At 44.9% G+C, this 13,332-nt stretch overlaps 1 protein-coding gene across 1 annotated transcript in view; it reads right to left on the bottom strand.

The window, feature by feature from the left end:
* Window positions 1–13,332, bottom strand: part of CHD8 (chromodomain helicase DNA binding protein 8) — a 130,783-nt gene that overhangs the window by 35,401 nt on the left and 82,050 nt on the right. Inside the window, 5 exon segments of the mRNA XM_068241428.1 lie at window positions 4,329–4,511; window positions 5,103–5,270; window positions 7,489–7,684; window positions 7,773–7,983; window positions 11,886–12,141. Coding sequence (XP_068097529.1) covers window positions 4,329–4,511; window positions 5,103–5,270; window positions 7,489–7,684; window positions 7,773–7,983; window positions 11,886–12,141 — 1,014 coding nt within the window.

Here is a 13,332-nt window from a genome sequence, read left to right as displayed (position 1 = left end):
TCTACTTTATTGCTTTCTAAGAAACACTTGTAATTATAGCTTAAAATTAAATACTGTATCTTTTTAGTGCCAAGAGTTGTTCTAATCAATCCCCACCTTGATTTAGGAGTGCGCTGTTTCTATGCACAAAAAGTGCATACATGGGAAAAAAAAAAAAAGCACCTAGAAAAAAAGGGGATTGCCGCTGGTAGAATATCGCTACAGTTCGAGAGATCGTACTGCTGGATTCCGATAGTAAAATATTGGTAATGTTTACAGATACATTACTATGGCTAAAATTAACCCTACTTTCACACAGAACCCTCCCTTTATTAATCCCTAACCCCCCTCCCCACCCCTGGTGGTGCCTGACCCTAAGACCCCCATCCTTGGGTTGGTGCCTAAGCATATGCCCACCTCCAGTGCCCTAACCATATGACCTACCCTGGTGGTGCTTAATCCTAAGAAAAAACCCCTCCACCCCCGTGCCCAACCTATGACCCACCCTGGTGGTGCCTAACCCAATCCGCCCTCCTTCCAAAACCTTAACCTCCCTTCTGCTGTAAAGTCGCGATATAAGTGAATTTGGGCGCCCGATAGCATCATGGGGCTTGCGTAAATGCTAATAACAACATTTCATATAAAAGCTGCGATTTCAGAGCCAGGAGGCGCCCAAATTTCCATCTTTTATCTCAAATTGCCGCCTTTACAATATGGCAGTGCTGGTTTTCTGTAAGGGCTCATGCTCCCTTTTCTCTGATTTCGCAAAAATGATCTAATGCAAAAGCTTACACACATACAGAGATCTAATAAGTATATCTTTTTTACTTCATTTTTTTTTTTTTACAGAGAAGCTTTATTGAATTTTGCAGACAAAGAAACAAAACAAATACACACATATAGAATATACAAGTATATAAGCGCTTTACAAAAAATTAAATATTAATAGGACCAAACAATACACCAAATGATTAAGGTGGAGCGCTATCAGTAAATAGTTAAAACAGGAAAAAACACAGATAAGCGCTCAAACAGTCCAGTCCTATGGTGTACAATGGAGACACCCCTAGTGTAGTCTCAGCTGATCAAGCAGATGTATTATGAAAGACATCCAGGGTTAGGCACAACATATCTCCCCCCACCGTGTAACGACTCACCAGATGGTGCGGCCTACAGGGCCCGTCTGCGCAGCTGAGACTACACTAGGGGTGTCTCCATTGTACACCATAGGACTGGACTGTTTGAGCGCTTATCTGTGTTTTTTCCTAAATACACACATATGACAACTATAATTGGGTACATACCCAATAAGGTAAACGTATACATATTTGTGTAGTTAAGCCGCCAATGTCCTTATAACCCTTTCCCTTCCCCTCCCCCCCCCCTCGTGGCCTCCCCCCACACACCACCAACTGCTAAAATAAGGTAGGATCGCAGCTCTAGTGAGTTAAGTTTGAATTTCGTAGTCTATTCCCTGGTCTTACAATACAATACAATACAATAACATTTCTATAGCGCTTTTCTCCCCTAGGACTCAAAGCGCTTAGGCTCTCTCAGATTCAGTAATTAGTAGGATGAAGTATTCACACAACAAAAGGTATATTTCTGCAAATGCCAGACTGAACAGGTGGGTTTTCAGTCTGGATTTAAACACGTCCAGGGATAGGGCTGTCCTGATCTGTTGAGGTAAGGAGTTCCAAAACGTAGGGGCAGCATGACAGAAGGCTCTGGGACCAAAAGTTTCCAAGTGGACTCTGGGTATGACTAGATTATTAGAACCTGTGGATCTAAGAATGCGGGGATTGCTACGCAGCTGTAACATATCTTTCATGTATCCAGGGCCTAGATTATTCAGGGATTTAAATGTCAGTAGGCCGATCTTGAATAGGACCCTCCATTCTATAGGTAGCCAGTGAAGGGAATGCAGGTCTGGCGTTATGTGGCAGTGACGGGGTTGGTTGGTTAGCAGTCTGGCAGCAGTATTCTGTATCAGCTGTAGGCAGTACAAGACCTTTTTTGGAAGGCCAGTGTAGAGAGCATTGCAGTAGTCCAGTCGGGATGTGATGAAGGCGTGGACTAAGGTTGGCAGATCTTCTGGGGGTATGAGGTGCTTGATTTTTGCAATGTTCTTCAGGTGAAAATAGGATGATTTCACCACAGCAGAGATTTGAGTTCTGAAGTTTAAATCCCCATCAATTAGAACTCCCAGGCTACGCACATGATCAGAGCTGCGTAGATCCGTGCCTCCTATTCCCAGTGGTGAAGACTGCAAGTTAAGTTGTTTTGATATCATGCTCTGCCCTCCAATCAGAAGGACTTCAGTTTTGTCTGCATTTAGTTTCAGACAGTTGTCATCCATCCATTGCTGTAGTTCACGTAAGCAGGCGTTTATAGTTAGAGTTGGGTCTGTCACACCAGGCTTGAAGGAAAGATATAGTTGGGTGTCGTCTGCATAGCAGTGGTATGTCAGGCCATGTTTTTGGATTAGTTTTCCCAACGGTAGCATGTAAATCGTGAAAAGCAGGGGAGAGAGGATTGAGCCCTGGGGCACCCCATACTTAAGTGTTACAGGGGTGGACAAGAAGGGCCCCATAGACACTTTGTGGGTTCTGCCACTCAAGAAGGATTGGAACCACTGAAGTACTATGCCATCAATGCCGCAGTATTCCTGTAGCCTGTTTATCAAGATGTCATGGTCAACTGTGTCAAAGGCTGCAGAAAGGTCTAGCAGTATGAGGATCGAGCACTCTCCTCTGTCTCTTGCCATGAGCAGGTGGTTGCATATTTGGATGAGGGCAGTTTCAGTGCTGTGGTGTTTCCTGAAGCCAGACTGGAATGGGTCATAACTGTTATTTTGTAGGATTCTGGCTTCTAGCTGGAGGTATACAGCTTTTTCAATTAGCTTGCCCAGAAAGGGGAGGTTAGAGACAGGTCTGTAGCTGGTCATTGCATCTGGGTCCAGGGAGGGTTTTTTGAGGAGAGGCCTGATGATTGCTTCCTTCAGTAAAGCAGGAGATATCCCTGATTGTAAGGAACAGTTAACAATTTTGAGGAATACCGGTACGAACAGGTCGGGGCAGTTCAACATGAACTGTGTTGGGCCAGGATCCAGGTCACAGGTAGTTAGGCGGACGTGAAGAAGGATGCTTGATGTGACTTCTTCATCAATTTCTTTGAAGTTTGACCAAGGTGTTACGTTGTCTCTGCTAATGGTCTTCGGCGCTATATTAGGCTCAGATGCTGTAAGTTGGATGGCGGACCTTATAGCGGAGACTTTGTCTGTGAAGAAATGGGCAAATTGGTCACAGAGGTCCTTTGAAGACTCGATATTAAGTTTTTGACATGCTGGGTTGCAGAGTTTTTCCACTGTGCGGAACAGTTGGGCTGGTTTGTTAACTGCATTTGCAATCTCTTGTGATAGAAAGGATGATTTTTTCCCCGCGATTACCTTTTGGTAGCTCTTCAAGTGGAAGATTAAGGCATGTTTGTCTTCTGGGGACTGAGATTTGCGCCACAGCCTCTCAAGTTTTCAGCCTGGTCTTTTCAGCTCTTTTATAGCGTTATCAAACCACTGTGCATGATGGTGTGGAGGAAGATATTTGGTGCGCAGAGGAGCAATGGTCTCAAAGGTGGAGGACACACATTTGTTGTATTTAAACACCAGAGTATCAGGGTCCAAGCTGGAGTCAGTCAATTCATCAAAGCTAAGGTTATCTCGGATATGTTGAGGTGTTAGCCCTTTTAAGCGGCGATATTTTATTTGATTCTTGACCTGGTCAAGACCTGTCTTTAATGTATTCCAGCCAAGGTATCCAAATACTGTCAAATTTAAGGGGAAAATTCCGTTGAATGTAAGTAAGTTTGTATAAGGGCAAGGATGCATTAACAGTGTTAATCCAATCAGCACCTGTCGGGATGTGTGGTTGAATCCAATGCAGAATTATCGTTTTTCTAGCAAAATAGCAACGCATATCCCATAAGAGTGCAAGTCTTCTAGATAGTGTAATGTCACCAGAAATTCCCAACAGGTGTGATTTAGAATCAAGGTCTATATGGCGTTCAAATAGCTTCTGAAGCTTTATTAATTTGTTCCCAGAACCTCAGAATTTGGGGACACTCTCAGACCATATGTATAAAATCAGCAGTGTGATGTTTACAACTGGCACATTCTGCAGTTCTACCTGGGTACATCCTAGCCAACCTAGCAGGTGTGTAGTATGTTCCGTGAATAAGTTTTTTTACTTCATATTTAATCCTGAATTAAATTCCTCTCTTCTTGATTTTTCAAATACCACTTAAAACAGGATGAATATTAAAAGTAATTGAAATACACGTATTTTTATACAGACCTTGGAGAACGTGGAACCTTTCCCTTCAGATTCTATTGTTATTGTTGTAGTTCTTCGTAACAGAATCTGATCAATATCTTCCTCACAAAACTTGGAACCTTCATCATCTTCATCCATGATAGCTGCATAAGCACCTTTTCGGAGCAGGTCTTCAATCTCTTTCTTTGTAAACTGCTGGATGGGCTGTAAATGAATATCAAAGTAACCTTAAAGCGGAATGAAACCCAGCATTTCTTCTTTGCTCTAAAAGATTATTTACAGCATATTATATACTACCACCAATTTTTTTTTACTAGAACAGCATTTAAATGGTTAAAAACAGGACTTACAAGCTCCCTGCCGTGAAAGCTTGACGCATCCGAACTGGAGATGTTATCTTGTGTTTACATTCCTCACTTGATACAATTAAGTAAACACTTCTCTGACACTGCATATTCTCCTGAACACAGTCAGACACTCAAAGCATTGCTGCTTACATTACAAGATGAATACACTAGTTATAAATAAAATGCAAAGTCAGCTCTCAGAGCAAAAAAAGTGTACTTTGGGAACTTGTAGTTTCTAAATGAATACACATATACTTGTGCACAAAAGCAAATATGATAACTGTATGGCATATAAAAAGTAGGAAAACATGTTTTTATTGATTATTATGTCAGGGTTTTATACCGCTTTAATGGTCTATTAACATTGCATCCTATAGGTTTTCAAGTTTTTCTGCTTATTGCCCATCTCCCATTCACTTCTGGGCAGCCAGCCAGTCAGTATACGTACCCCACTTATAGGATTGTCTCGTCCGCTCATGGACTGGAGAACAGCTTTGTCCAGCCCTAACTTCAAGCTGGCTTTGTCAAACATCTCCCTTTCATAAGAGTTTCGTGTGATCAGCCGATAAATCTTTACAGCCTTACTCTGGCCAATCCGGTGACAACGTGCTTGTGCCTGTACACAAAAAGAGCATGCTCATAATCTATAACATGTATCTGATTACATTTTTATACCTGCAATTGGATTTCATTTAAAATAATATTAAACAATAAACTAAGACAGCATAAAAGCAGTGAACCCATACAAATGACAATGGTCATTCTCAAGAACACAGCATTTATGGTACCATAATAGGGCTGCACGATTTCTCGGTTTTAAACCGAAACCGCGGTTCCTGTGAAGACGATCTGGGGATCGTCTGTATCCGGCGTTTTTCGGTTTTAAATGAGCGGGGGCGGGAGAGACGCGTCCAGTGCAGAGCGGCACACAGTTCTAGGTAGGTACGCCGTACGGGACTCGAGGGGCGGATCCAGTGGAAGAAGCCGTGCATATTTATGATGCTAACGAGCCGGGCAGCGGAGGGAGGAGAGTCCAGTCCAGAGCGGCGCTTCACACACAGCTTCTCCAATCGCTGGATAGCAATGGAATGATGGAGGCGGTAGGCGGAGCTGTACTAGTATACTGGGGCACTATACTAGCTATACTGGGGCACTATACTAGCTATACTGGGCCACTATACTAGCTATACTGGGCCACTATACTAGCTATACTGGGCCACTATACTAGCTATACTGGGCCACTATACTAGCTATACTGGGGCACTATGCTAGCTATACTGGGGCACTATGCTAGCTATACTGGGGCACTATGCTAGCTATACTGGGGCACTATGCTAGCTATACTGGGGCACTATGCTAGCTATACTGGGACACTATACTAGCTATACTGGGACACTATGCTAGCTATACTGGGGCACTATGCTAGCTATACTGGGGCACTATGCTAGCTATACTGGGGCACTATGCTAGCTATACTGGGGCACTATGCTAGCTATACTGGGGCACTATGCTAGCTATACTGGGACACTATACTAGCTATACTGGGACACTATGCTAGCTATACTGGGGCACTATGCTAGCTATACTGGGGCACTATGCTAGCTATACTGGGGCACTATGCTAGCTATACTGGGGCACTATGCTAGCTATACTGGGGCACTATGCTAGCTATACTGGGGCACTATGCTAGCTATACTGGGGCACTATGCTAGCTATACTGGGGCACTATGCTAGCTATACTGGGGCACTATGCTAGCTATACTGGGGCACTATGCTAGCTATACTGGGGCACTATGCTGGGCACTATACTAGCTATACTGGGACACTATACTAGCTATACTGGATCACTATACTAGCTATACTGGATCACTATACTAGCTATACTGGTACACTATACTAGCTATACTGGGACACTATACTAGCTATACTGGGACACTATACTAGCTATACTGGGACACTATACTAGCTATACTGGGACACTATACTAGCTATACTGGGACACTATACTAGCTATACTGGGACACTATACTAGCTATACTGGGACACTATACTAGCTATACTGGGGCACCATGCTAGCTATACTGGGGCACCATGCTAGCTATACTGGGGCACCATGCTAGCTATACTGGGGTAACTATACTAGCCATACTGGGGCAACTAAACTCCCCATACTGGGGCAACTATGCTAGCACCCCCCCCCCCCCCGGTCCCCAGAGAAAAAATTTGGTCAGAAAGTGGTCCCTGGCCAGAAAAGGTTGGGGACCCCTGCTGGACGCCACAGTTCCACACACTATTGTTTAAGCTCAGGGGTGCATTGTGAATTTAGTGCTAAAGCTTGTTTTGGAAAAATCGTGAAAAAAACAAATCAAAATCACAATTTTTTACAGAAAAATCGCAATTTCAATTTTTACCCAAATTCGTGCAGCCCTATACCATAACATACAACTAGTGTCTAGATAAGAAGGATGAAAGTAGAAATACACTGTAGATGAAAATGGAGGCAAGCTGGTATGCAAAATTTTATTGGACATATAAAGGCATCCAGAAATAATAAATTTGACACAGAGATAGTGCAGTGTGACCCTAGCCTTACTATATTTTTTGTCTTACTGCACTTTGAAATATATAACATGTGAAAAGCATGCATGGTAATGTGTGAAACAGCGTGCAATAATACCAGTTAAAGTATGCACATAGGTTTGCAAGGGCCAGATTTCAAGGCTATGTTCTGCAGAACATCTCAGCGCTACACAAAGTGATGATGATGTACACTACTGAACACCATGAAAAACTAAAATGAAGCATCATTAAACATTGTATCACACAGCTTATACCTGAAGGTCATTCTGGGGGTTCCAGTCAGAGTCAAAGATAATACAGGTGTCTGCAGCCGTAAGGTTAATTCCCAGCCCACCCGCACGGGTGCACAGCAAGAATACAAAGCGATCTGAGTCTGGCCGGCTGAATCGATCTATTGATGCTTGACGCATGTTACCACGGACTCTACCATCAATTCGCTCATACAAGTACCTAAGTTTTATCAAAGAAACAGAAGGTTACACTCTGCACACACGATACAGGGCCAGCAAAGCAGTATTTATAGGAATGCATACTTTACCTTCTCTGAATAAGATAATCCTCTAATATATCCAAGCACCGCACCATTTGGGAAAAGATGAGAACTTTGTGTCCGCCAGCCTTAAGCTTGGGCAAGAGCTTATCTATTAGAACCAGCTTGCCAGAAGAGCGCACCATTGCTTGCAAATGGAAATCAGGAGGGATCACTGGGGTCGCTTCTCGAAAGTCAAACATTATCTTCTCTTCCGCTCCTTAAAAAGGAAGGACCATTAGTGGCATACAGGATTAAACATTGACAGTAAAAGGAGAATGAGTAGATGAAAGAAATTTACTTGTGGCTAAAATTTTTCAAGGTATAGTGAAAGGAAGAAGCCAAGAAAAAAAACAGTTTACTATCAGTATATATTGGTAAAGTTTAACTCTGGTCGAAATGAAAAAATTAACTGAAGAAAAACTTTACACGCGTCTCACAATACACAGTGATAAGAGTCCCTAATGAACCTGATGAGATCTTCAGAGCCCTGTTGATTCTCCCAAGTTTGAGGTGACAAGACTGACAAATGACTCTGGAGAGGGTCACATTTCAATGTGCTGCTGGTCAAAGAACCCCAGGGAAAGGTGAGGAAGGCATTACAACTCCTGTTGCTTCCTCATAGTTACTGTGACCAGAACAGCTTGGAAAGGGTAGCCATGTTGGAATAGGTCTTTGCAGACTTCTGAGAAAGATCAAAATTAACCTTTCCAGCCCGTGCTAGTTGAAATCTATGTCCTGCTGGTGGCTGCCTGGCTCTGACAGGACGTGGATTTCAACATCGCTGCCGCGCAGTCCCGGGAGCAGCTCACTCACCCTGCCATCAATATAACGGCAGAGCTCTGTGAGCTGGTCATGTATCAATTTCACTGGCTCCTGACCCCGTGGTCATTGTGAGCCAATCCCATTGGCTTACATTGATGGACAGGATCAGGAGCCAATGAAAGCGGCTTACCAGCTTCACAGAGCTCTGCCGTCAGAGACACCAGCGAGAGGGACCAGCGGCAATGGGAGAGCACCCTGACCGGCGAGAGAGGCGGGTATGTGCAGTCATCGGTAAGTGCAGTTCTGTAATACCAGCAGTCTCTGGTCCTTAAGGGGTCAGAGACTGCTGGTACGCAAGGAGTTAAAAAAAAAAAAAACTTTATATTTCTTAAATAGTTATGCATTTCATTTACACATAACCTTAGGCTCATGTTCTTAAACCTTGCAAAAAATGCAACATTTATCTATGGCAGGGCTGCCCAATAGGTCGATCGCGATCTACCGGTAGATCGCGACCGCCTACTTGGTAGATCGCGGCCTCTTGGCCGCGTCTCATTAAATTTTGCGGCCAGCAGCATGTTTAGCTGCCGGCCAATAAGAATGCAGGGGAGAAGACGCGGCGAGCAGAGAGGGAGGAGAGAGGCGGCGCGGCCGCTACGTCATGGCTGGGGGCGGCGCCGGGCAGCCTGCAACGTGCGTGCTTGTAACATGCCCGGCGCCGCCCCCAGCCATGACTTAGCGGCTGCGCCACCTCTCTCCTCCCTCTCTCCTCGCCGCGTCTTGCCATCTTCTCCCCGACGACATTCTTATTGGCCAGCGGACTGCCTGCCGGAGGTCCCAGGAGTCCAGAGGACCCTGGCCAACACTGCAGGTACATAGACCTGGCTAAGCTACACTGGGGGCTCCTATACTTGGCTAAGCTCCACTGGGGGCACCAATACCTGGCTACGCTACACTGAGGGTACCAATACCTGACTAAGCTATACTGGGGACACCTATACCTGGCTAAGCTACACTGAGGGCACCAATACCTGGCTAAGCTACACTGAGGGCACCAATACCTGGCTAAGCTACACTGAGGGCACCAATACCTGGCTAAGCTACACTGGGGGCACCAATACCTGGCTAAGCTACACTGGGGGCACCAATACCTGGCTAAGCTACACTGAGGGCACCAATACCTGGCTAAGCTACACTGAGGGCACCAATACCTGGCTAAGCTACACTGAGGGCACCAATACCTGGCTAAGCTACACTGGGGGCACCAATACCTGGCTAAGCTACACTGGGGGCACCAATACCTGGCTAAGCTACACTGAGGGCCCATATACCTGGCTAAGCTACACTGGGGGCACCAATACCTGGCTAAGCTACACTGGGGGCACCAATACCTGGCTAAGCTACACTGAGGGCACCAATACCTGGCTAAGCTACACTGGGGGCACCAATACCTGGCTAAGCTACACTGGGGGCACCAATACCTGGCTAAGCTACACTGGGGGCACCAATACCTGGCTAAGCTACACTGAGGGCTCCTATACCTGGCTCAGCTACACTGAGGGCTCCTATACTTGGCTAAGCTACACTGAGGGCCCATATACCTGGCTAAGCTACACTGAGGGCTCCTATACTTGGCTCAGCTACACTGAGGGCTCCTATACCTGGCTAAGCTACACTGAGGGCCCATATACCTGGCTAAGCTACACTGAGGGCCCCTATACCTGGCTAAGCTACACTGAGGGCCCCTATACCTGGCTAAGCTACACTGAGGGCCCCTATACCTGGCTAAGCTACACTGAGGGCCCCTATACCTGGCTAAGCTACACTGAGGGCCCCTATACCTGGCTAAGCTACACTGAGGGCTCCTATACTTGGCTAAGCTACACTGAGGGCCCCTATACCTGGCTAACCTACACTAGGGGCCCATATACATGGCTAAGCTACACTGAGGGCCCCTATACCTGGCTAAGCTACACTGGGGGGCCCTATACCTGGCTAAGCTACACTGGGGGGCCCTATACCTGGCTAAGCTACACTGGGGGGCCCTATACCTGGCTAAGCTACACTGGGGGGCCCAAATGCCAGGCTAACCTACACTGGGGGCCCATATGCCTGGCTAACCTACACTGGGGGCCCATATGCCTGGCTAACCTACACTGGGGCCCATATGCCTGGCTAACCTACACTGGGGGCCCATATGCCTGGCTAACCTACACTGGGGGCCCATATGCCTGGCTAACCTATACTGAGGGCCCATATACCTGGCTAACCTACACTGAGGGCCCATATACCTGGCTAACCTATACTGAGGGCCCATATACCTGGCTAACCTACACTGAGGGCACGTAACCTATGCTGCAGGCACATACATCTGGCTAACCTACGTCGGGGGGGGGGGGGGGGGGGCGTGCTTAGCATTTGGGACGTTGGTAGATCTCCTGGCCTCGGCAAATTTTAAAGTAGCTCGCGAGCCGAAAAAGTGTGGGCACCCCTGATCTATGGTACATAGGTGAAACCGAATATGTAAACTAAGTATAAGACTTCTAACATGCACTTTTTGCCAAAGATGCTCTTTGTTGTGTTTAGTAATATGTCACTTAAGTCTCCTACAGATGTATGAGGAATTTCCCCAAAGCAGGGATCAGCTCCAACCCCTCAGGCAACAGTTCTCCTTGATGCTGTACAGACGTGTCACTATTATGCAGGCTAGCAGCACGTCTGTTACTCTGGTGCCCAGGGAATAAGTAACAGCTTGGAGTGGGAGGGGTAAGCAGAACAATTAACAGGGCCTGTTTGGGTTTCGCTAAATCTCCAGCATGCAAGGTCTTTAGGCAATGTCGGGCGGCCACAGTAAACACACTAGATGCATGCTAGATTTGCGGCTGAGGCCATAGTTATCATCCATGTTTAACTTGGCATGTGTATGAAGCCTTAGATCCCTGGTACACAAAAAATGGGTGCAAAGACTTGAGATATCTGGGGTTGGCTCTGCCCAGATGCATCATTTTGCACAATGTAGAGAGGAGGAGAAGAAATGATGAAACCAAAACAACACTTTACAACTTTTGCTGTAACCTTGAGCGGAGAAGGAAGCAGAGAATATGGATTCCTCTACAGACATCAGGTAGTAACCTGAATCATAAAATAACTTTGCAGGATAAACATCTGGATAGGTATGCCAACCAATAGTGTGTGTGTGTGTGTGTGTGTGGGGGGGATGAAAAAAAATAAAAACAAAAATGAACATATCTAACGTAGTGAGGACAAAGAATATTTAAAAGGAAAAAAAAACAAAAACCTTTGTAGACAAAAAAAAATAAAAAATGCTGACCAATGCTTTTAAAGGGCTTTGCATACCTGTGATGAGATAGGGGTGATTGCAGCACTTGCGGAGTTCCATCATGGTGTTAAGCAAGTTGGGAGTGTTGGTCTGACTGGCTCCTTTAGTAAGGAAGGAAAAGTTCTTTTCCAAAATAGCCCTATAATATTTCTTCTGAATATTAGTCAACTCCACTTCAATGATGGTCTCTTGCTTTGGTGCAAGATTCTTCTCCACATCTTCCTTCAACCTCCTTAGCATCATTGGCTTCAGGATGGCTTGCAGTTTTTGCACCTATAGATCATGTAAAATGTTACAGTCAAGAAATGGACTACAATATTTTCACCTTACTAGCAAAACAGGTTAGTCCTTTCAAGTCCACAAAGCACGTGGCAAGAACATGAAGAAACTGTTCACTTGCCAGCATCCCTAGAAATCACCATAACATATGGCTTTTACACGACTCAGAGCAGTCCAAAACCAGAGTAGACCTTTTCCATCCCATTTGCTTGCTTTTTTTGAAAAAAAAAAAAAAAAAAAAAAAAAAATCAGACTTTAAAAATTGATTTAAAATTGTTGAAAGAACAAGGAACAATTATCCAGAGATGGTGGATGGTTAACTCCAGCTACCATGCAAATTTGCATAAAAATGTTATTAGGCCAATAACATAACTTACTACTCAAGCAGGATGCAAATATGTTTGAACAGTGGCTTTTATTGTAACAGAGGCCAGTGGGGGCCCTGTCCAAGATTTATAATCTGCTTGATTCAATCTCTCATAGGGTCCTTCCACCTAACTGTATCAGATGGGAAAGTGAGGAAGGGATACATTTTTCCTCCGAGATATGGGCTAACATTTTTGAAGAGATCTGGTCCTTCTCTGGAACCCGTTTACAACTCTCTCAATTTAAAGTAATAGCCAGATGGTATTTAACTGATGTTCGTATGGCAAGAATGGGTCTAATGGATAAGGACACGTGTTGGAAGTGTAGTAACGCCCAGGGCTCCTTGATCCATATGATCCTGGAATGTCCCATACTGAAATTTTTTTGGGATGAAGTTGAAGGGTCTCTTTGGTATAAATTTGATTTCAAATTCCCCACTTGAAACCAATCTGATACTGTTTGGAATCCGAGACCCAGTTGTGATTTGTTAGGAACAAGAAAGGGAACGTCTTCTAAAACTGGTTATTGTCATAGCAAAAAGATTAATTATATAAAAAGTGGAAGGACTCGGATCCTCCTTCCATGTTTGAATGGATGGAAGAAATGGTGTCTCAATTAAGGGATGAGGAAGAAAAGGAATGGTTTGAGGAAGGAAGTGGACTAATAGACCAGGACAGGAGGAGGGCTATGAGACAACTTTGGGATGATCTGAGCTTACAATTTCAAAAGGGAGGACCCTAGAGATCTTAGCATGGGGGTAGGCCTGAATGATTTTAGAAAAAGATTGAATTGCACGATTTCTGTCAGAAATTGCGATTT

This window comes from Hyperolius riggenbachi, chromosome 1 (assembly GCF_040937935.1).
Source record: "Hyperolius riggenbachi isolate aHypRig1 chromosome 1, aHypRig1.pri, whole genome shotgun sequence".
Classification (NCBI taxonomy): Eukaryota; Metazoa; Chordata; class Amphibia; order Anura; family Hyperoliidae; genus Hyperolius; species Hyperolius riggenbachi.
This window is presented reverse-complemented; position numbering and strand designations above follow the sequence as displayed.